This window comes from Eulemur rufifrons, chromosome 2 (genome assembly GCF_041146395.1).
Source record: "Eulemur rufifrons isolate Redbay chromosome 2, OSU_ERuf_1, whole genome shotgun sequence".
NCBI classification, from domain to species: domain Eukaryota; kingdom Metazoa; phylum Chordata; class Mammalia; order Primates; family Lemuridae; genus Eulemur; species Eulemur rufifrons.
In genome coordinates, this window is record NC_090984.1 from 112,653,063 (window position 1) to 112,677,676 (window position 24,614).

Genomic DNA, 24,614 nt, shown 5'->3' on the forward strand with positions numbered 1-24,614 from the left:
AGGATGCAGGTCTAGGAGCATCATTAATTCATGGCTATTTGCACTTAGAATGTAAATGCTTCAGGTACAGAAACCAGTATTTACTTCCCTTGCTCTTTTAACAGCCCCTAGCATAGATGATGTTCAAAAATGCTTAACTGAACATACACCTACCTTGTTATGTAAGAAAATTTTCTCACCAAGTATACTATATTTCATACATTAAAAGCCAATTGTTTCTAATATTTTAATCTTCAAGTTTATTTTTTATTAAGAATGGGCAATTGACTACATAAGCAATTTTACATGTGAAGAAAATTAATCTACACGGGCAAATTAAATGCCAGAATCATGTGAATGTGTGGGGTTTTCTTCTGGAAATGAACTACTGGTCTTACATTAAGAATACCCAAAATGTTCAGCTGAAGTTGGACATAGCATGACCAACATTTTCAATGGTCTTTTTCTCAAAAACATAAATGTATGTAACAATTTTAAAACTATAATTTTCTTCCTACAAATATTGCATACCCACATAAACACTTTAATAAGCACATCCATTTAAGTTTTTTGATGCACCAATGGATTTATAAAGCCTAGCCAAAGCAGAATATAAAAGGAAAAAGGCGTGAATTATAAACCACAGGCCCAGGTGGGATGCAGTACGGTGAGGGGAAAGGAGGACCACTGTTCTATGGAAACCAGGAGTTGCGCCCTCTCCTGTTGTCTCTCTACCTCCTTCTTCCCCTGACTGAGAGACTTTGGTTCAGAACACTTCCAGCTATATAGTAAGCAGTGGGTTAAAATGATAAAAAGCAAAGGAAATCCTCAACCCAAATACCAAGTTAAGTCACTTGAAAATTATATTTTTTGAATTACCTTTTACTCTGACAAATTTTTAGGACCATGAGCAACTACTAGAAAGACAAATTTTGGAATATTTAGAGTAACAATTATAAGATTAATGAAGGCTTTTGAGAATGGCAATGACCCAAGGACTCAAATGTTTTGTCACAATCCTTCTTCCCTCTCATTAACTTACTTTCTACTGCCTAATTTCTGAAAGAAAGCATTACATTTTTGAAAGATGAAACATTAATGTGGCTTATGTATCTAAGGCAAGAAAATGTAAAGTAGTCAAAGTCACACCGCCACACGCATTTTAAGAGACATACTGCGCCAAATGCAACAGCGAGCATGGTCTGCATCCGGGCATCTTGCAATGTGCTCAGGAGCCCCTTTTTGCTAAGAAGAGCCCTTCCCACTAGGGTCCAGAACTTCACATGTTTTACTCCCACAGAGACAAACTGGGTATCGGAATCTGGTCGGAATTCTGCCACAAAAATACGTTGGTTGTGACCAGCTCTGCTGGCAATTTTGGCACCTGATGAAAATACAACAAAGTCATCTAGGTTATTATAGGAACCAAGCTAATCAATAATTAGAATAAAACAGTTAAGTAAAATATATAGTTCAAAACACAAATGCTTGGGCCTGGTGCAGTGGCTCACGCCTGTAATCCTAGTGCTCAGGGAGGCTGAGGTGGGAGGATCGCTTGAGGGCAGGAGTTTGACCCGCCTGAGCAAGAGCGAGACCCCGTCTCTACTAAAAATAGAGAAAATTAGCTGGGCATGGTGGTGCGCAGCTGTAGTCCCAGCTACTTGGGAGGCTGAGGCAGAAGGATCACTTGAGCCCAGGAGTTTGAGGTTGCTGCGAGCTAGGCTGACACCGTGGCACTATAGCCTGGGCAACAGAGCGAGACTCTATCTCAACAACAACAAAGAAACCCAAATATTTATACAAAGAGAGGGCCATGGCCTTTGCTCTGCTACCTAGCAATCATATGGATACAATTTAACTTGTGTAGTGAGTATTTTTCATGTATCTTTGCAGATGATGTGTGATGTATGGAGAGCTTCATTACCATTTAGAGACCATTGTAGATTTTAGGGACCATGTCTTACTTTTTTTCTGTGTAGCTCCATTAACTTCTATTTATTTATTTTATTACTATCAGTTTTGAGACAGGATCTTGCTCTGTCACCCAGGCTGGAGTGCAATGGCTCACTGCAGCCTTAAACTCCTGGGTTTGAGTGATACTCCTGCCTCAGCCTTGTGAGTAGCTGGAAATACAGGCATGCACCACCATGCCCCGCTAATTTTTAAAATTTTTTGTAGAGACAGGGTGTCACTATGTCGCCCCGGCTGGTGTTGAACTCCTGAGCTAAAGCAATCCTCCCACCTCAGCTTCCCAAACTGTTGGGATTACAGGCGTGAGCTACTGCATCTGGCAACTTCTTTTTATATAACTTAGAAGTTTTGTCTAAAATGTGTCAGGTAATATTACCCTATTGATCTTCCCTTATCATTTAAAATATACTTGATTTTCATTCTGTAGTAAGATAACCAATCAAATCGTTAATAATTAGCAAAGACATACAAAGTTCCTTATTGAAAGGAAATAGCAGTGAATCATTTATAATACGAATAATGGTTTCATTATCTGTTTTATGAGCTTACAGATTTGCTGGGCTTTTAAAGTAGAACATACTTATGATACCACCACCTCGGTAGTGTATACTGTGTAGGGCTACAGTAGAATTCACGTTACCCTGTATTCTTCTTTTTAAAAATAACACACACAGGAAAAAAATCCTACCTTCCTGCCATCTCCAAATGGTAACAGTATGTTCTGGGTCTAGTCCCACAGACAGCAATAGTTTGCCAGTAGCACTGAAGCTGACTGAACACACTCCCTTGGAATGGTAGCATCTCAGTATAGATAAAGTCTGCTTATTCACTGCGTCCCAGATGTGGATAGAAGGAGCTGTAGCTAAATAAAGATAAAATCCAAAAATTGTAACATACCTGTTATGTTTGCATTTTTAAAGCTAATGCATATTCATCTCTGAAACATGGAAAAATATGTACGAAAGAACTGTACTTAACAAAGGACACCTCAAAACTAAGACTAAATTTTAAAATGGAAAGAAATGAAAAGGGAAAGAAAAGGAAAAGAAAAAATGCAGAACACTTTTTCAGGCCCTATTCAAATTGCACTTTTGGAAAAATAGCATTTAGACAAGCTAATCAGGCAATCACAAATTTAAACAACTCAAAAATAATGCATGTATTATGTACATTTTAATCTTTATATAATTATATGGGGAACTATACAAATATTATAAATACATATGAAAGGTTATTAAGTACGAAGTGTCTGATTTCCTTAAGTACTAAGTTTGACAGTTGATATTTCTGATATTTCACTTTGACACTTTTATCTTTTTTATCGTGAAGGTACATCCTCATTCTTTCAAATGTACATTTTGGCTTGTGATTATCTTTCAAATTTTTCTGTAGAGCAATTTTGTGAAATGATGGAAGTCAAAATCTGTGTTTTTTTTTTAATATTGTGGAACCAACGAATTGCACTCAGCTAGAAATATCAGTGAAGTGTTTGGGAAGGATGTGGCTAATGAACGCACAGTACGTTGATGGTTTAAGAAGTTCCATTCTGGTGATTTTAATCCTGAAAATGAGCCGTATGGGTGACCTATGACCAAGATGGATAATAATAAGGTGAAAGCTGTAGGGGAAGCGAATCCATCTCAACCTATGCATGAACTAGCAGCAAGATTTGACATTACTATTCCAACAATACTGGACCATTTGAAACAAATGGGCAGGATAAAGAAGCTGGATAGATGGGTACCACATGACTTAAACGAGCATCAGAAGAGAAATCATCTTGAGGCTTGCCTTTCTTTGCTGTCACGACATAAAGGCGAATCATTTCTACACTGTATTGTTACATGTGATGAAAAATGGATTCTTTTTGACAATCGTAAGTGTTCGGCACAATGGTTGATAAAGATGAAATGCCAAAACACAGTCCAAAACCGCATATTCATCAAAAAAGCTAATGGTGTCTGCTTGGTGGTCCAGCACTAGTATTATCCACTACAACTTCATGAAACCTAGTCCATCTATTATAGCGTATGTCTAATGCAACCAATTGGATGAACTGATGATGCTTGTGATTAAGCAGCTGAGATTGGTCAATAGAGACAGGCCAATCCTCTTGCAAGAACACATGTTACAAAAAACAATGCTGCTCAAACTATAGAAGCTGGACTTGGAAACTCTATCATCCACCTATTCATCAGTCCTTGCACCAACTGACTACCACTTCTTCCAGGCTTTGGACCACTTCTTGCAAGGGAAAATATTCAATTCTCAAGAAGCTGTAGAAAATTCCTTTCACTATTTCATCGCCACTCTCTCTCCAGGCTTCTTCGCTGCTGACAGAAACAAGCTACCACTAAGATGGAAAAACTGTGTAGAAAGTTTCAGCTTAGACTTTGATTAATTGTACTGTTTCTTGTTTGAGATATAATAAACTAAACTTCTGATTTGAAATCAGACATTTCATATTTAATGATCTAATACAAACATACATTCAGTAGTGATGTTATCTGAAGGAAAAATGAAAAGCAGTCACAAATTGAGAATGGCAGTAGATAGATCTCAAAGGAAATATTCAACCATACAGATAAATATCTGGTAAAAAGCTAAATTCATATCACTTTATAAGACCTTACAGGATTTCATGAGAAAGATAAAACTGTTTTATCTTTTTTAAAAAAGTGTTTGTTGTTATTCATCTTGTGTTGCCTCTTTCTTCTGCTTAAAAAAATTCTCTGTATTTTCCAAATTAAAAAGATCATAGCTTTGTACTGTCTGTTTTTCATGAAGTGCACCCTCTGCTAATTATTAATGAATAGATAAGTTAATTCAGCAGCTGATTCACTCAGAACATAAGTACTTTTAGTAAAACAATCAAAATACTAAAATACATTTGCTTTAAATTATAAATGTTATAAATATTTTAAAAATAGAGAAACATTAAATAAGACAAGATGCCTTAAATCATTCAAGGCAGAAAGAAATTTTGGTCTCTAAAGAAAATATTCTGAAACATTTAGGTTATATTTTATATCATGTGCTATTTATAGTACACAATGATAAATTAAATCTGACAGTTTTTCAAAGAAAACAGTTAAAATATATGAAACCAGAGATTTAAATTTGAGTATTATTAAGTAGAAATTATTTAAAGATTTATACAACTGTAAAATATCAAAACTACATAGAAATAGACATAAAATTTACCATATAATAGTTTGTTTAAAAAATTTATCACAATATTGGACTAAAATTAGAATGTTTCTCATTTATTAAAAATCAAAGTACTATCAATTTCATAGGCTTCTGAGAAAAGAGAAAAGTAAAAAAAAAAAAAGTCAAAGTATCCTGGGGCACAAATTAACTTAATCTCGATAGGAATGTTAGGTGGTTTAAATATAAAATGTAAATATATACTAGTTGATTGCTCTATAACTTTTTGCCAGTGATAAATATTATATAAACACTTTTATATATGTTTAAAAAAGCAATTCTGGGCAGTCCACATACTATATTTGCCAAAATGTGATGAGGTAGACGATGGATCTTTGAGAAATATCACCGTTGTTTTTGCCTCCAAATTTAATATGTCACAAATTAAAAAGTTACATTTATCTAAGACTTAAACAGCAAGTAATCTTAAATTGAATTACTGAGCTCATATTTTTATAAAAAATTAAAGGAGATGGCAAGAAGCTGATGCCAGGAATTTATATTTTAAAATCTATAGGTATGCTATGTTGTGGGATTGCTACAAATTTAGATTGTTCTAAACTTACATCAATAACAGTATTTAAAGTTAAAATTACCGCAAATTCTCAGGACCTAAGTTACTAAAGAAAGATTAAAGTATGTTTATTAAGTATATTTTATTTTCTCCTATCAAAATGGTCATTTGAAGTGCTCAGGTAGCACAGATACGACTCTTACTCCTTCTCTTCTGGGAGGCCATCAGGTATTAAGTGCCTATCACGGAAGGCATGTTACTGGCTACATCTCATACTTTCTAATCCCTACCTTCTAGGCAGGTATGTTTTCCCCTGAACGCAGGTTCAGAGAAGTTAAGTGACCTCCCCTAACACAAATCAGGGCTGGCAGAGCCGGCACAGTTGTGGTGTTGTCAGTATCCAGGTTCCATTCTTCCCTTTCCACCACGACTAGCCCTCTCTGGAAAACCAATCCCAACAACTTTTCACAAACATTTTACTGACTGATTGATTGTACTGCATAATACTCATACTTGATTTACTGGACAAAGGCCAAACTTTTTGCTTTTTATTAAGCACATTCCACAGTACAAAGCTGTCAAAAATTATGTCTGTACAATTTAACAGTTTTAATAGCTGTTCAGACACAAATTTATTTCAAACAGATAACTGGCAAACATAATTAATTATAAGTTAGAACTGGACTATCCCAGTGCTTTAAAATATTAACATAGCGGTAATTTACAGTTGCCCAATTATGGTTAGCAAAATAAAGTCCAGAGTATGGCTGGGAATTACTGCTATAATCCCAGAAAGTCAGAATTCCTTGGGTACCAAAGTCCCCTGCTATCATTTAGTAGGCACAATTCAAAGATTATGTGCATTTTCAAAGGCCATGCTCTCCCAAGGAACAAAAGACACTTCTCTATTAAACATGCAAAAACAACAACAACAAAAAATCCATTCATTGAGAAGAATTGTCTACCCCCTCCCCCAGGTCTTCCTAACTGTAAGACTGGTGGCAGGCACCCCTCCCCTCCCTAATGGAAAAAGAAGAAGCCCACAGACCTGCCAAGGACAATGCCTGCAAGGCCCAGCTAAGTTAAAGGACGACCACACCTGGATGGTTACCCTGATAAGAGTCTCGGTTCCTGGAGTCCACACATACCACAGGCCCCTCCTATTTCTCAATACCCGCCCTAAAACTGCAAGGGACAATTCCTTGCTCTCCCCACCATAAATCTTCCTGCCAAAGAAACCCCTACCCCCAGCCCTAAAAACATATATAAGCCCACTCAAAACTTCTGGGTGATGCGACTTTTCAGGTCTCGCCCCCCGCCCCCCCACCACCCGAAAATCTCGCTGGGGTCCCTCTCTTGGGACTCGTTACCCTCACCCAGGAGCGCTCCAATAAAGCCTCTTTACTTATCCCTTTCAACTCTGCTTGTCTTTCTTTCTCTGGCGCCGGCCAATCCAAAAAACCTTACACTAACCAGTTTGATATGGACACTGTGAGAAGTAGTCAAAGTTAAATCACTTTTACAACCACTGTCAAGCTTACAATATCCACCTTATGACTGGAGGTTTATTTTTTACACTTTGAGACTCAACCTCTCAAAAACAGAAATTAGTAATGTGGGAGAGGATATTTTTTTAAAAAAAGAAAAACTACAAAGCAAACCCAACTCAACAAAACAAATCACATACACAGACACTGATCCCCACACCGTTCTCAATGCAAAGGACAAATCAGAGCCCAGGGACTTTCCCTTTAGTAGCAGCGTGTGCTTCCACAGGAAGGGGTTTAATTTACAGGAGGCTGTTTATTGGTCCTTCAAAATGTTACTGACATTCCTTATCTTTGAAAACAATGGCAAGGGGCAAATCAAAACCTAATATTGAAAAAGGGAAAAGGAGTGCCAACCGGATGCCAATGTCCTTTCCATGTATGGTCAGTGCAACAACGCCATTCACACATTGCGGCTGCGGGATACTAGGGAGCTTGGAGGACCTGCCAGAGCCACAGCAGTGGGTGACACCAGAAATGACTGGAGTGAGATTCATGGGCTTGAGGCTTTGCACCACTTAGGGGTGCCTCCCCCTCAGTGTGGGCCTCTGAACCAGCCTGACCTGCTCTGCAGGATCCAACATACAAGCAGGCCCTGCTAACATCCTGGCAAGGCCAAGACTTCTAAAGCCAAGAAACCCATTCAACGGGGCCTTCTTGCTCTTCCTTTTCCTGGGCTACAACTGCACAGAATAACTACTTTTGACAGTGAAGCCAAATGAATACTATGGGAGGTAAACCACTATTGCTCAGGAATACTTATGAGGAGAACAATAACAAAAATTTTTAAGGTACTTCTCTATTGTACACACTGTATAACAAATAAACATTTTGTGTTAAACATTAGAAATTACATTTTAATACAAGATTCCCTTTAAAAACACACATACCACACACACACAATGACAATGACAAAATAAAAACACCTTACGAATACTGCAGGAAGGCTTCTAGGTTATCCACATCATATCAGGTTTTTGAGCCCAGTCCATGGGTAAATGTGAACACACTCTGTATTGGCATCTCAGGCACAGGGGGCCCAACTCCAGCAACCTTGAGGTTAAACTGTTATATACATTATAACTACATGTGGATACAGTATTTTAAGTTAGGAAGCAAGCGGTGTATGAAGGTGTTATTCTACCAGATATCAGGAGATGGTTGGGGGACAAAGAACAGCTAATAAAAGAAAAAAGCTAAATTAGCCATTGGGAGATAATATAACTGACTTAATAGTTCTTTAAATTAAAAGAAATGAGTACAGAAAGTATTATCCAAAAAATATTACTGAAAATCCAGAGAGATTTTTTTCATTGTCCAATATGTTCCTAATACAATGTCAGAATTAATAACTTGGACAGTCAAAAGAAAAATGCTAACTTCTGAAAAGGAAAGCCCTGGACATTCTGGGTAGGTGTTTGGTTCCCAAAATTTCACTGAAGAAGAATGCTGTTTCTTAATATCAGACTGAAGTGCAAAGCAGTATAAATTAGAGGCCAAGTCTTCTCTTGCTGTTTGATTTACTTTTGTAAAACAGACTTATGTTCCTTTTACATGAAAAATGTACATTTGAACCATTAGGCTTTTTTCACCGATGAGGGGAGGAAGTGTGCTCCTGGTCTACTTGAAGTCGGTGAAGCTAAGGTATCCTTCTCAAAGTACAGCTGGCATCGGAGGTGAGAAACGTCGGTACTTGAAGAGTTAGGCTGCTTTGCATCTACCCAGCATCTAGAACCAATTCCAGCTTCACAACGCAGCTGTAAATGAACTCCCTTAGGCATCTGGTGGCCATGTAGCCAGTGGTTCAAAACTAGAAAACCCTGAAACGGGTAAAAGTACAGACTATTATCTGGAGATGTAAGTGTACGTTCTGGAGGGAGAACGGGTCTTATTCTGGGCACTGGGAGGCTTATGTAAGAAATCCCAAATCAAAATAGTGCCATCATGGGAGCTGCTGATTTGAAACTCTTCAAACTGTAGCCAAAACACAGGTCCAGAATGGCCCACCAATGTGCACAGACACAAGGTGTTTGCTGGGGCTCGAGGGTCAAGAACAGCTTGCAAGTCCCAAACTAATTTTCCGATCACAGGCCCCACTGACAAGCCTCTTGTTATCAAACCAGATGCATCAGACCAATTCTTCATGTCTCTCTAGGACTTTTAAACAGGTGCCACATTTGATGCCCCAGAGCCTAATGATATTACTGATGATCCACTAACAACAACTGTACTGGAGACAGGAGATGCCTCACTTGTGCCCACTGAGGCTACAAACAAATTCACAGGTACTCGTGCCACAGATTTTGCTGGTCCTGTCACCAGAGATGGACACGATGTACTTACCACAAAGTCTACTACACTGACAGCAGCACAGTGGCCAACCAGGACCCGTCATAAAGTTTACAGCAGTGGCAGAAGCCATGTCCTATACAGCAATGGAACGGTCCTTACAACAGGTCACAATTAGTTTACCCCCGAAGCGTAAGTGCAGTACAGCCTCATTGTGGTGGATCAATGTGTTAAGAACTTCACCCATGTTCACATGCCAGACTCTTACTGTAGAGTGTGAAGAACCAGTTACAATGACACATTCATCACACTGGAGACAAAGAACAGAGCCTGCGGGTCCTGTTAACACTTTGAAACATTCCAGGCTGGTTTTATCCCACATCTTAACAGAATTATCTGGTAGGCCACTGATAATTTTTTCATCATCATACTGTAAACAGTAGACACCTTTACTATTTTCAGAGTGGCACTGAATCCTCTAGCAAATTGTGTTGTCTACACCGCCAGTTAGATTCTATAGTCTCTACATCCTGGATTATCTTTGGGTATAATGACCTATAAAATGAACTGGAGGGCCATCTGTGGGGGTCTCTTTGTAAATAGGTACTGATCCCACGCTCTTCTTTCCCACTGGATGATAAAGCAGCATGTAACCTCAACTGCTACTGTAGCCATTTTTATGACCACAAATGCGACCAGCCTTATAGGTGAAGCCAATGCTGTAGATGGTGGAGTGTTAGAGATACAAAGTACCTGGGTTCTGGAGACCACCCTCCCTCTTCACTCTTGTATGCTAATGAGTCGCTCTCTTTTCTGTTGTAGAAGGCACACAGAGGACCACTGAAGAAAGGTGTTTGATGGACAACTGCCTATTGTGACAAATACTAACCAAGACCAGAGAGAGAGTGCTCTCTTTCCTTGAATTGCCTTAAGGATAAAAAATGTCAAATTCTTATCTCCAGATACAGTCTTAGGAGGGCTGAAATAACTTCATTAAAGACAAAAGATGTTCCCTTAGTGTACACTGAAAACACATCTAATGTATTCAATGGTAATTATACCATACCTTTTCTAATGTATTTATTCTCCCACATTCCAAAGTGACAATTTAAAAATTTTATCTTTCTTTAGACCAATACCCACTTCCCCACTTCCTCACTCTCAGCTGACAGAGAGAAAACTGAAGTCATCAGATAGAAGCTTATTTTCCTATCCCCAAATCTACCAGTCTTTTTGTATTTGTACCTAAACAGCCTTCACTTCTTATGTCTGTGGATAATTTCTTCCTCCCAAACTGATTTCTCCCAAAGTATCTTCCCATCTCATTTAGCTAATTGCTCAAGGAAAATATTAACAGTTGGCCTTGATTCCTCTCTTTTTAATACCCCAATATCCAATTCATCAGAAAGGATTACTGGCTTTCAAAACATACCTTATATTTGTCTAGTTCTCTCCACTTTCACTGCTACCATCCTTGTTTAATTGTCCTTTGCTTGGACTACTATAATAGCCTCCTAATTTTCCAACTTCTCTTTACTATCTACATTAGTGAGAATGGTTTTCTCAAAGTATAAATTAGAGCACATCACTCTCTTGTTTAAAATTCTCCAATGACAGGCTCTGCACTTAGCATGAATCCGAACTTCTCTCCATGAGCTGCAACACGCTGCATGAACACCCTGCACCACCCCTCTCTAAATTCATCTCAGAGGCCTTACTCCAGTCACACTGACCTTCCAGTTTCTTGATCCAGCCTTAGGGCTTGTGTTAATATAAGAGTTAATATAAGAAGGCCTGAGGTTACTGTCATTAGAAAGTCCTGCTTGCTGGGCTAGCACTGAACACCTGCTTTCTTCTGGGAGTCTGGCATTTTGGTAGTTGCGGCTAGTCTTGATGCCTATGTGACCAGCCCCCAATAAAAACCCTGGACTCTGTGTCTTAAGTTGGTTTCCCTGGGCAGAAACACCCCCCATGCATTGCTGGATTTGGCTGCAGGAGGAAGAAGCAGGTTCTGTGTAACTTTGTGGCAGCGGTGGATGGTGAGGGGATCTAGAATGCCTGTGACTGGATCCTCCAGACTCTACCTCGTGTGTCTTTTACCATTGGCTGTTCGCTGTAATGAACCATAGCCCTAAGCACAACTGCCTCTGAGTCCTGCGATTTCTCCCAGAGAACTGCTGAATGTGTGGGAAGTATTGGGACCCCTGAAACAGACCTCAGCCTGAAGCCCCCAGATCATGCCTCAGCTATCGTTTTTGTATCATTCCTGGCCTAGCCAAATGTTATCACCTCTGAGAAAGCAAACACTTTGTTTTATGGCCATGATCTCATTTATTGTTTTTATCATATTTATTGCCATCTTAAATCAAGTTATTTTTTAAACTTTACTTATATAATATTTATATTTTCTGTCTCCCTTTGGGGCAGGGATCAGCAAACTTTTTCTATAAAAGAGATAAGACACAAAACTGAAGATATTATGCAGGTTCTTGTGTAAAACAAGAGAGAAAAGCAAATTCCCACAAATTTTTTTTTTTTTTTTTATGAAATTCACTGAGTAAAATTTTTGTGGTAAAGATCTAATGAAAAGAATAAAATTACTTTTGGAGAAAGAACATTTCACTTAATCGAGATTCAAAGTCAGAGTTCTCTATCATCAAAATTGGTGGCAAATGTTCATCTGTTAATGCTGATCTGTAGTAAGAGTTTACACATTTCCACTTTGAACATGTTTTTTCGGATAGATAGCTATTGCCAAGTAATGATATCAATCCACAAGCATGTGATTTTCACTGAGCATATTAATTGCCTGGAAGGCATTTAGAAAATTCTATTAGAGTCTTGCCTTGATATTTGTCTTTGGCATGTATTACTTTGCAGAATAATCACTTTTTTTTTTTCTCTGAGGTAGGGTCTGGCTCTGTTGCCCGGACTAAAGTGCAGTAGCATCATCATGGCTCACTGCAACCTCTAGCTCCTGGGCTCAAGCAACACCTATCTGCCTTAGCCTCATGAGTAGCTAGAACTATAGGGATGCACTAATTTTTGTATTTTGTGTAGAGACGAGGTCTCGTTACGGTGGTCAGGCTGGTCTTGAACTCCTGGCCTCAGGCAACCCTCCCACCTTGGCCTCCCAAAGTGCTAGGATTATGTATGAGCCACTGCACTTGGCCAATTGCAGAATAATCACTTTAAATTGAAGGTTAGGTATAAGTTCCTCAACTGTAGAGCTAAACTAATTTTTGAAATGTGGAAATTTTCTTGGCACTTGCATCAAGATCTGAAAAATGCTGCTGGAATTGTAGTTTGATCCCAGAAAACATATTTGTTTTAAACTTGTGTAGGAATGGGGGTCCTGCTTCTTGTTTTTATCTTTGACAGCATGAGAAGTGTTTAGTACAGTTCAACACTGTGATTCAAACATAGTTATCATCAAATGTTTTTTACTAAAGTTTCACATATGAGCACTGTTTTACCTTGTAATTTCAAGTGTAATTCACTAATAAATGTTATTAGTCTGCCCCAAAAAATAACTTCCAAAGCCATTCAGTGTTCAATAATAGTGGCTGAAGGCAGTTCTCATTCAGAAAAATTTCTGTCTTGGCTCTGAGTTTAAAAAATTGTAATAAAACTTTACCACTGCTAAACAATTGAACTGCTATATGATAGGGTAAGTTGGGATATTCAGTTTCTATCTGTAACATAAATTTAAGGAACTGATAATGGTTAAGTCTATGAGAATGAGAGTGAATGAAGTTAACTGTTGACACAGTAACAAAATACTGAGGTGCAATAACAAATGTTAGATTGAAATATTTTCTACAAATGACCTGCTGAGGAACAGAACAACAAATGACCATAGGCTTTAAACACCTTAAATTTTTACAAGCCTTGTAAATTTATCCAATGATCTATTTTTCTGCTCTACACATATTTTTACCACCAATTGTAATACATCTTAGCAGATATCCCTTCAGGTTGTCCTGAATTAATGTTTTCTTAACCTCTTTGAAAAGAGGTTTTTAATTAACTACTGATGCTGTTCCCAATGACCTCAACTTTTAGCAAATGTTTTTGCTAAAAAGGCAAAAGTCTTTTTTTTTTTAGACAGAGTTTCACTCTGTTGCCCAGGCTAGAGTGCCGTGGCATCAGCCTATTTCACAGCAACCTCAAATTCCTGGGTTCAAGTGATCCTCCTGCCTCAGCCTCCCAAGGAGCTGGGACTACAGGCATGCTCAACAATGCCCAGCTAATTTTTTTCTATATATATTTTTAGTTGTCTGGCTAATTTCTTTCTATTTTTAGTGGCGACAGGGTCTCACTCTTGCTCAGGCTGGTCTCGAACTACTGGCCTAGAGCGATCTTCCCACCTTGGCCTCCCAGATGCTAGGATTAGGCGTGAGCCACCACGCCTGGCCCAAAAAGGCAATAGTCTTAAACAAGTTATTTTCTCTGGACACATTTCTTCACCTGCTGCAATCAAACACGATTAACTAACTCACTGACAGTAAATAGTTTTGTTGTGCTATATAGCAATACACATAGTGCTCAAAACCCATGAGGTTATGGTTGTATCACTGGAACTTGTAGTGCGCCAAGCAGTGCAAAGCCATGAGAGTATCACACATACAGTCTCTGTAGTTACCACTCAACTCTGTCAGTGTAGCACAAAAACTGCCATAGAAAGTATATAACTGAATGAACATGGCTGTGGCCAATAAAACTTTTATTTATGGATATAGAAATTTAGATTTCATATAATTTTCATGTATCCTAAATTTTATTCATTTGATTTTTTCCAACTATTTGAATCAGTAAAAACTATCTATAGCTCATGGGCCATACAAAAACAAGTGGTGGGCCAGATTTGGCCCATAATCTATAGTTTGCTAACCCCTGCTCTTGAGTGCAACCAAGAGAGTAAGGATCTTTTCTGTTGTGTTGGGTGAATTTGTGGTTGAATAGTCAAATCACAAACCATTCTTAGACAGGTAGCATAAGAAAGAGAAGAGAACAAGAGTAGAGAAGAGAAAAGAGAAGAGAGACGAGAAAAGAGAAAAAAATTTTAAAAAGTAAAAGCCCAGTTATTACAATATCTAAAAACAATGGATACACATTGTTAATTTAATAGCTTTTAAAATTCACAAAGCCATGATTAAAAATCAATAATAAAAGGTTATTTTTAAATCTTTAAATGATCTGTTCGATATGTGCACTAATTAAAACTATATATAAAAATAACTTTAAAAATATATTATTCTTAGGCAATAACATATATTGATTTATATTTAAGTTTTAAACCCACCTTCATTTTCACCAGCTATATGATGCTGGCAAGTTAGTAACTACCATGAAGAATTCTTGTGATGATTAAATGAGGTAACATATGTAAAGTGCTTAGAATAGTTCTGGGCATACCAAAAAGGTCAAAATATATTAGTTTTAAAAAAATTATTACTGTAGATTGAGTTCAATATTATGACATTAAAATGCTGCACTCTTCATTTAAAAAAATAATCCACAGCACAGGTTTTTTATGGGTATTTAAGTTCAAGTAGTTTTTACTTTATAAAAATTCAGGCTATCATTACCAAACAATATAACTAAAACAGAAGAGTGTTTAATTTTTCTTACCTGACATGTCTGCTGAATCGCCTATAATGGAAAAATAATTATCCATAAATAAATACTAACAGTAAAATTTGTAAAAAACATAATTATCATAAAATAATTTAAATCATAAAGTATCATATACAAAATTAATTTTATTACATTAAATTGAATAAACTGTGAGTCAATGTACTCACTTCAATTATATTATACATATCTATTCCATCTATGACCTTTTGATCTTTCTTTGGATAACAATCTTTTCTTTGTACGTAATGAGTCACATAAAATTTTAATTATAACTTTTAAAATAATACTGATATGATTTAAATTGATATGACCCTTACTTTGGTTTACAAAATGCACTGCTAATAGGCCCTTTGGAGTTTTAATGCATCTCTATCGCCAGGAAAGAATTAGATCTAAACCATCTAAGAGACATGATGGTAAAGGTTACCTACCACATAACTCAAGAAAAAAAAAATGTTCTTTCTTTGAACTAAAAATTTTCCACATGAGTAAAAGTTTGCCAAGAAAGAAGATGTGAAATCCTATGCTCATTATATTTGTGGCGGAAATACCTATTAACCAAACTTTTAAAAGTGATAGTCTTTAGAGCAAGAAAGAAAGGAGTAAAAATTTAGGAATCCATTGAAGATAGACGATTGTATTTTTTAACAAAGACATAAGGCTTTGGCAGAGCCTTATGTTCATAAGAAATAATGATTTCAAGCACATATGGATATCACAGGCCCATATGTCCTGACCTGGAACATGAGGGAAAAGAGAATAAAGTACTTGACTTTGCTGAGCAGACCACACAAGAAATGCTGTTTTCAGTTCTGAGCACACTCTGATACAACCAGATGGTGAGAAGACTTGCAACTATGCCACGTGAAGAATGGTTGAAAGACAGGGAGTGTTTGGTTTGGAGATCAGGCTTGTGACTGAATATCTACAGGGTCTAGGACAAGAGTACAAATGACGGCTTAAACACTATTGGTCTAAATATTTTACAGTTATCAATCAAGATAAAAATTATCAAATGAAATATGTTCTATCCTCTTATCTCGATGAGTATGCCCTTATAATGATGTAGAAAGTCTCATAAAAATTTAGAACTCCTAGGAGTTTTGGGAAGCATGAGACAACAGGTCCCATTCTTTTCCCACCCCCAACTCTATTCCACACCACAAGGAGCCATGGAAACTCCAGTGTGATGCTACAGACTGAATGTTTGTATTCCTCCCAGATTTATATTTTGGAACCCTAATCCCCAGTGTGATGGTATCAGGAGTTCATTAGGTCATGAGGGTGGAGCCCTCACATTGAGATTAATATCCTTACAACAAGAAACAGGAGAAAGATAATATTTTTCCCTATCATGTGAAGATATAGTGAGAAGATGGCCATCTGCAAACCAGGGAGAGGGCCCACACCACAACCCAGACACATTAGCATCCTGATCTTGGACTTTCAGCCTCCAGAACTGTGAGAAATAAATTTCTGTTGTTTAAGCCACCCATTCTATGGTATTTGTTATAGCAACGCAAATGGAGTAAGATGTGTGGTTACTCCAGCTTGCACATCAAAACTCCATCTCCCCACCCTTTGAACAGCTACTCTATGGCCATCCCTCAAGAGCATACACATTGGCCGGGCGCGGTGGCTCACGCCTGTAATTCTAGCACTCTGGGAGGCCGAGGAGGGTGGATTATTGGAGCTCAGGAGTTTGAGACCAGCCTGAGCAAGAGCGAGACCCCTTCTCTACTAAAAATAGAAAGAAATTAGCTGGACAACCAAAAATATATAGAAAAAGTTAGCCGGGCATGGCGGTGCATGCCTGTAGTCCTAGCTACTCAGGAGGCTGAGGCAGAAGGATCGCTTGAGCCTAGGAGTTTGAGGTTGCTGTGAGCTAGGGTGATGCCACGGCACTCTAGCCTGGGCAACAAAGTGAGACTCTGTCTCAAAAATAGAAATAAAAGAGTATACACATTGGTTGTGTAGTCTGCCAATGGGAGTATAGACTCAGAAAAAAGGCTCATTCAGGCCCAGAAGTAGGTTCAGGGACCAATTGTTAGAGAATTCTGGAATTTCAGATACCCAAAACATGGTCTACTGGAGGGGTAGGATTCCTGATGGAAAACAAATCCCTGTGCTCTCATGTACACCTTGTTCCATGGAATACAGTTAGAGAATGTCCAAGGTGGCCTTCCAAAAAACAACTAGATAAAACTCAGGGAGAATATGATAGTTGTTTCTTCTTTTCCTTTTTTTTTTTTTTTGAGACAGTATTGTTCTGTTGCCCTGGGTAGAGTGCAGTGGCATCACCGTAGCTCACTGCAACCTCAAACTCCTGAGTTCAAGTGATCCTCTTGCCTTAGCCTCCTGAGTAGCTGGGACTATAGGCATGTACCAAGATGCCTGGCTAGATAGTTGTTTCCAAAACTGGAAGATAATGTCATGGGAATGAATGATTAGATGTTCTAGGTACTCCAAGAACGAGAACCAATGAGTAGCAAATACTGTTCTATGTGAAGAACCACTTTATGATTGAGCTTCATAAGAAGAAGTTGGGTTACTTCATTAGGCACTAAGTGGTGGTGAGGTTCAAGCATATAATGATGGACAGATAAAATGGTATGTTTGGACCTTGAGATTCTAAGATTCTAGCCACAAAAAAGAGGTAAGTCTGGATATAACTGACTAAAATACCACAATATCAAATATTTCAATTCTTCTATGATCTGTATTATTTTTAACAAAAATAATAATAAACTTATTAAACAGTGATTTGTGCTTTGTGGGTATTAAGCTTGACAGCCAAGTAACTACCAACACAATTCTCTTTACGTTCAGAAGAGAAAAAAGAATGTCCCTCCTCATTCTTTGGTCTTCCCTTGAGTCTATCTTAATTAGTCATCAGTAAAGCATTTTTGTTATCTATTTTCTGGAAGGGTATACTAATATGATAAATAAAGTTGTTTAACAGAGGGAAAGGAAAGAAGAGAAGAAAAGTTGGGAGATAAAAGCACCATACCTTCTAGAATTCTATTTGCAGAATGTAAACTCCATTAATACAGGGATTTTGTCTTTTTGTAAGCTGCTTGTACCCCCAGCAACTGGAACAGTATCTTGCACACAGCAGGTGTTCAGTAAGCTCATTGAATAAATGAATTTACTCAATAAAAATTAACTGAATAATAAATATGTGCCAAGAGGCACTGAGCTACATGGTCTCTCATTCCTCAAGCAGATGGGCCTCATTCCTTGTGCAGAGTGAAAACAGGACTTCACTTTCAATAAACTTAGTGCAAATAGAGGCTAGACCTATATATTTATATATAAAGATTGGAATATTTTCTATATAATAGATGAAATAATAATCTATTAACTTTTAAAAGTAGAAAACTACACAGAAAAGAAAAATATAAGGGTCTATGTGGCATAGCTGTAGAACCAGGCTACCCAGAGAACAAGTTCCCAACTGATCAGTTTAGTACTTGCATGAAAAATGAAGATATTAAAAGCATAAATTATCTTAGTCAAGAAGAAAGAAAAGACACCAGGAAAGCTAGCCTAGCAATCAAGGCCCACTGAGATCCAACAAACACATTGATTTTAATAATTTTTACAAACTATACCAGAGTTGTGAAGATGTGACTGACTAAATCTACTAGGCTGTATTAATAGTGATCATGGGTTGGCAGGTATGTCCTAAATAAAACCTGCTATCCTCTCATCAGTTTGCTTTGTAGACTTATGGCCTTTGTTTTGCACAGAGGTAAAAGAAGACAGGTGTATTTCAAAATAGTTTAAAACTGTTGGTGAAATTAAATCAATGCCAAAGAAAAGAAAAGGGCAGAAGAGATTTAGCAACATGAAGCAGACGGGGGTTCTCCCTTCTTTCTAGCCCGACCTCTGCTGAAGCAGGTGGCTCCCCTTATTTACCATTTCCTCTTCAAATTCTTTCCTGCTTTAGATGCTATTGAATTAAACTTTTTTGCTGATCAGAAATTTCCTGCTAAAGGAATAAGTCCAACTCTTTCAACCATCATACAATAGTTTATTTAAATCCAAACTGTCTAAACCAATTCAGATAATCAAACTGAGTGAGAGAAAGGTACTTGGAAGAAATAATATGGTATAATTGGGTGTGTGCTTTATATACACACAGATTTTGAACAATCCATGAATATATTTTGATTTTTTCCTAGGATATTGAATTTATTTGAACAAAACAAATGCTTCAAATTGTTTCTTTTTAAAATATAGAAACATACCTACTTGGCCAGTTGCCACTATGTTGATAAATTTGGGGTGCTGATTCACAGTGAGGCACAGAATATCATCATTATGTTCCTGATAAAAACTCTGAGAACCTACAAAAAAGAATTTGAGAATTAACTTAAAACCTTAAGATGTAACAGACAAATGTACTTATCCAGAGCAATAAACTACTCTTTATCAGCTTACTGAATACGTATTTTTGATCACTTACTATGTGTACATCATCATAAGGATAGAAAAATGAGTCAGAAGTCTTTAAAGGGATAGAGCCCTGAAAGGGATAAACCATATAATACCAAGTGCCACAAGAGAGTTAGGCATCAAAATGCCGTGAGGATTCAGAGCAGAAAAGATTATTCTCATCATGGGAATACAGCATTCCTGGACTGACCTGGATAGATTTTGTAAATGTGAAGGTGGGTGGGGAAGGGCATTCCAGGTAGAGGAACATAAGCGAAGACACAGAGGCAGGAAAGTGTTTGGTATGAATATAAATGGCTCATTTGGCTGGAGTGTAGGGTCAGGAAAAAGAAAACTGAGTAATATCGTTGGAAAGACAAGTTGGGACTAGAATTATGGAGGATTTTGAATGCCAACCTATGATCTTTCTATTTTGGTTTCCTAAAGGATTCACCAGGGTCAACATAGAAACCAGTGGTTTCTATTTAATAAATTGGGCCATATTTACCCATATTTTATATTTAATGCGTAGTCAGTGGAGGAGGCACTGAACTTTTTTGATCAAAGAAGTAATGTGCTTCATCTAGCAGTAGGGACAGTGAAGAGACCTTGTAAGACTAGACAGTAGTCCATGCAGGAAGTAATAAAGGTAGGCTTGTGCAAGTAAAACGAAGAGGTGGAAAATGAGGGCAGAGAAGTAGGTTGGGTTCAGATTATACAGGGTTCTTCAAAAAGCAAAATAAAAACAAAAAGTTTCAACAATTATGTTTAACAGACCTAATGATTGGTTTAAAACTTCTTTTCAAAGTGAAATGTGCTTCCTATTTTCCAGGGTTGAGAGCTCAGTTAAAGGAACAAACAAGTTTTTATATGTGCTCTTGGCTAAATTGGTAAAAGATCAGCTAATAGATATAGACTTCCTAGACTATGAACATAGCAATGTATCCCCAAACTGGTGAGAGACTAAATAATCAGAACTGGAGCAGGTACTTATCCTCTCTGCTGTCCTCTCTGTCAATACCCCTCCATTAGAAAGGTGACTAATTACAAATCAGAAAATTAAAAATAAAATTACAAGTATAAATGTGAGAGTTTATTTACACATACATTCCTTTCTTGCTTATCTTATCTTACTCTTCCCCATTCTACTTGAAGGATATGTGAAGCCTCAATTAAAAAGGATTTTCTAAGTAGTACTTTTTAAATGGCCCAAACTATTAAATGGAAAATCGCCGCTGGCTGCGTGCGGTGGCTCAAACCTATAATCCTAGCACTCTGGGAGGGTGAAGCAGGAGGATTGCTTGAGCTCAGGAGTTCGAGAACAGCCTGGGCAAGACCCTGTCTCTACTAAAAATATAAAAATTAGCCAGGCGTCATGGTGTGTGCCTGTAGTCCCAGATACTCAGGAGGCTGAGGCAGGAGGATTGCTTGAGCCCAGGAGTTTGAGGTTGCTGTGAGCTAGGCTGACACCACAGCACTCTACTCAGCGCAACAGAGTGAGACTCTGTCTCAAAAAAAGAAGAAAAAAAAAAGAAAAGAATATTGCCGCTGATTTCTGTGTGATCCTGGTGAATCCTTTCCTTTAGAAAAGCAAAATAGAAAGATCATATTAATGATTAATACTGACCAGAGGTGGGGGATTATGATTCACATAATCAATCCACTCTACCCATTCACAGTGAAGCTACTGGAGGAAAACCCACAAATGTTTGGAATAGATAACCTCTATTTTCACTTTCAACATTCATACTTTATGGAGTTTGCTATATGTAATAAAACAATTCAAAATTAAATACTTAATGTCAATAGTAGGATTATCACACTGATCACCAAATGATGCTAAGAGAACTTTTATTTGCTCTTCAACAATCCAATCAATTAAACATCAAGAAATATTTTCTCACCTTCTTGGATCAAACAAGGTATCATCAGTAGAGCCACAGACAAGCAGCTTTCTTAGCTTTCCAAGGCCTTATTAAGAACATCCCCCAACAATCATTCACCCAACATGTTACTTTCAATCACTAACTATCAGAGACAACCATCCATTCACATGATGAGGTTATGGGGAAACAGAATTAAAGTTACAAATGTTTCACTATAAAACATGGTTTTAACATATAGTAAACCTTCACTTCTAATAGAGACCTCTGGGCATTTTGCACTAGGAAATGCTTTTCTGTTGTATTATACTCTCTTAGGACTGAAATTTGGTTCCTGGAAATATTACTAGAAAGTTCTGAAACATGAAACATTTTTACTCTGGACTGTTCTCTTATATATTTTAATTACTTTTTTTAGTTTTAACAAAGAATTTTAAGCTGTTAGACAAAAATTTCTAAATTCAGAAAGTGGGGGAGGGGTGGAGAACCAGGGTTTCCTACCTGTAGCAACATTGTGCAGAATTCCAATGGAGGCAGTGTGATAAATTATATCATCTCCATCATTCAAATAGTGAACATTATTCCTACAATCTCTGCCTCGATAACCAAAAACAAGCTCCAACACAAGGTCCTATAATAATAATAATAATAAAATTACACAATTATATTCTTCCTCTAGATAGTCTTAAAACAATTTGCTTGGGAGTACATTTTAGACTGAAAAAGGTGAAGATATTTATGGTGAGTCATGTTAAGCAAATTTTTTTATTTGGGACCTACAAAAGCTGGTAGACAAAAACTGATGAAATGTTTCACTCAATATATGATGTTCAATGAGAAAACTGGACTTTAGAGTGAATATGATAACTAAATAAATTTATAAATTTTATTTCTTCAGTAATCATTTTTTGTCTTACGTGAAATTAGAACATTTAGTTTTTGCCTAGATTAAAGCAGTGTTTTATTACTTACCAGGTAGGGCTTTTTTTTTCTCCTCCCAACTCTGACAGGTATCACATACAGGGAATTTTAATGCTTGGAGAAAGATTATATAAGTAAACACTTTGATTCTGTCCATGGTAGTACTGACATAAAGTTCTTGGTGCTTTTTTTGGTTAGCTGTCATTTAGTGAGAACAGCAAAGGAACCCCAAAATACCTGTTGGGTTCACATTGTAGTTATAAGAACTGAAACATTTAGAGTAGGTTCATTGTGTTTCTGGATTTATAACATTGTAGTTGGACAGTGGCTCTGTCTTTTTCCATGAGTGTTAATGAAAGGATAAGGACTGATTTTCACTTGCCTACATTGAGTGTGATTATCATAAATAAAGGATTCCCAACAACTCATGTCTGTGAATTGGAGTTTAAATGTTTGCAGGATTACCATACTTCCAAAGATCACTAGAATGTCTGCTGTCCACTGAGAAAATGAACAAAGCCCTATGTCTTAACAGTTATTTTGCTCTTTTTGCTATAAATAACACTAGTTTAGAAATCAAAACCTTTTATCTTACAAAATACAACTTGAATGATGGAAGGTTGCTCAAATATTGGCTTTCTGTAAAAACATTATTGTGTTTAATTTAGACTATCTGTAATGCAATATCAATAAAATTGGCTGCTTGGGCAGTTTTAATTACTACCTTAAAAAAATTATACTCTTCCTCATGTCTAAACATTCACCATGATTTTATTGTATACATAATGTCTTCAGTCAAACTGGAGGATGTATTTTTGATGTTTTACAAACTTCAAACTCAAAATTAAGCCAGACATACTGCTCTATGTAACGTATTTGGGGCAGCTGAAATATACATTCCCCTTTTCTATATAAAGTTGCAAAAAGAAAAATGGAATCATAAGGTAATCTGATTCCAAAAATCTTAGTTATTAAGATTTCATGTGTTAAAAACTGAGATACAGTTGGTCCTCCATGTCCGAGAATTCAACTAATCGTGGATAAAAATATTTGGGGAAAAAAAACTATAAAAAATAATAATACAGGGGGGAGAGGGGTCAAGGGCAATATATGTAACCTAAACTTTTGTACCCCCATAATATGCTGATACTAAAAAAAAATATCTGAATTCCATAGGCATATTGGGTAATCACTCTGTGATTATCCCCATGCACACAGTAAATAAACCTTTCTTTTATTTAAAATAATAATAACAATAATACAACTAAAAACAGTGTTACAGCTCTTTTAGAATTTGTCTAGCAGGTTTTCCAGTCTTCACTGGAAAACCCACCACGCAAAAAAAAAAAATAATAATAATACTACAAATAAAAAACCAATACAGTGTAACAAATATTTACACAGCATTTACTTTTTATTAGGTATTATAAGTAATCTAGAGAGGGTTTAAAGTATACAGGAGGATGTGCGTAAGTCATACGCAAATACTATGCCATTTTATAAAAGAGATGAGCATCCGAGGATTCTGGTACCCCACAAGGGGATCCTGGAACCAACTCCCCACTGACACTGAGGGACAGCTATACTTCTTGTGTCCAAAAGAAGAATTTTTCAATTTGTGTTCATTGTTAGTCAAAATATCTGATTTGGATATGTAACTCAAGATAAATTACGTTCAAGTCACGTACTTTGAAGAATCCAAACAGTACATTCAGCATTGCTGGACAAAAACTAAGTATACTGTCTCTGACAACTCATGCTAAAGTTCTATCACATAACTCTGGAATGCAAGTGTCCATTTTCATTGACCTTGTGGGGCTGGGTAGGAGAGGGAGCTACAAAAATCACCCTCCCACAGCTTTACACCTTGCTTATGCCTAATTTAGCACCGTTTGCTTGTTTGCTGCTGATACTGGAAATATAAAATGCCTGGAGAACCTTCCTTCTTCCTCAGGTGTTGCGGAAGGTTTCTTTGACTGGAAGCAGAGACAGGAGGAGAAACAGTCTTAATGAACCCTATACAGTGAATACACTGTACGAAGTCAAAGCTCCTGATTTGGTGTAAGTATTTAATCTTTATTGTATAAATTTAAACACTACTTAGTGGTTTAAATTTATAAGACAATGCCAAGGTGTCAGTGCTTCTGTAAGTAATAGGTCATTCATATGTATTTATGTTTAGAAATCTGCCTATGGCCATACCACCCTAAATGCACCCGA

At 37.1% G+C, this 24,614-nt stretch overlaps 1 protein-coding gene, 1 non-coding gene and 1 pseudogene across 5 annotated transcripts in view; 1 reads left to right on the top strand and 2 right to left on the bottom strand.

Annotated features, from left to right (window-relative positions):
* EML5 (EMAP like 5) overlaps positions 1-24,614 on the bottom strand; it is a 132,779-nt gene that overhangs the window by 11,792 nt on the left and 96,373 nt on the right. For 3 of the 4 annotated variants that reach the window (XM_069489129.1, XM_069489121.1, XM_069489111.1), the window contains 5 exons: positions 21,975-22,104; positions 19,404-19,502; positions 15,145-15,165; positions 2,639-2,812; positions 1,155-1,363 (listed from right to left, as the gene is read on the bottom strand). In XM_069489129.1, coding sequence (XP_069345230.1) covers positions 1,155-1,363; positions 2,639-2,812; positions 15,145-15,165; positions 19,404-19,502; positions 21,975-22,104 — 633 coding nt within the window. The remainder of the gene's footprint in view (positions 1-1,154; positions 1,364-2,638; positions 2,813-15,144; positions 15,166-19,403; positions 19,503-21,974; positions 22,105-24,614) is intronic. The other variant, XM_069489138.1, reaches the window with a different exon arrangement.
* On the bottom strand, positions 9,067-10,185 carry LOC138380917 (F-box/WD repeat-containing protein 11 pseudogene; annotated as a pseudogene).
* Positions 23,666-23,727, top strand: LOC138381106 (U7 small nuclear RNA). The gene has a single exon (XR_011233042.1). It is a non-coding gene; the product is annotated as a U7 small nuclear RNA (small nuclear RNA).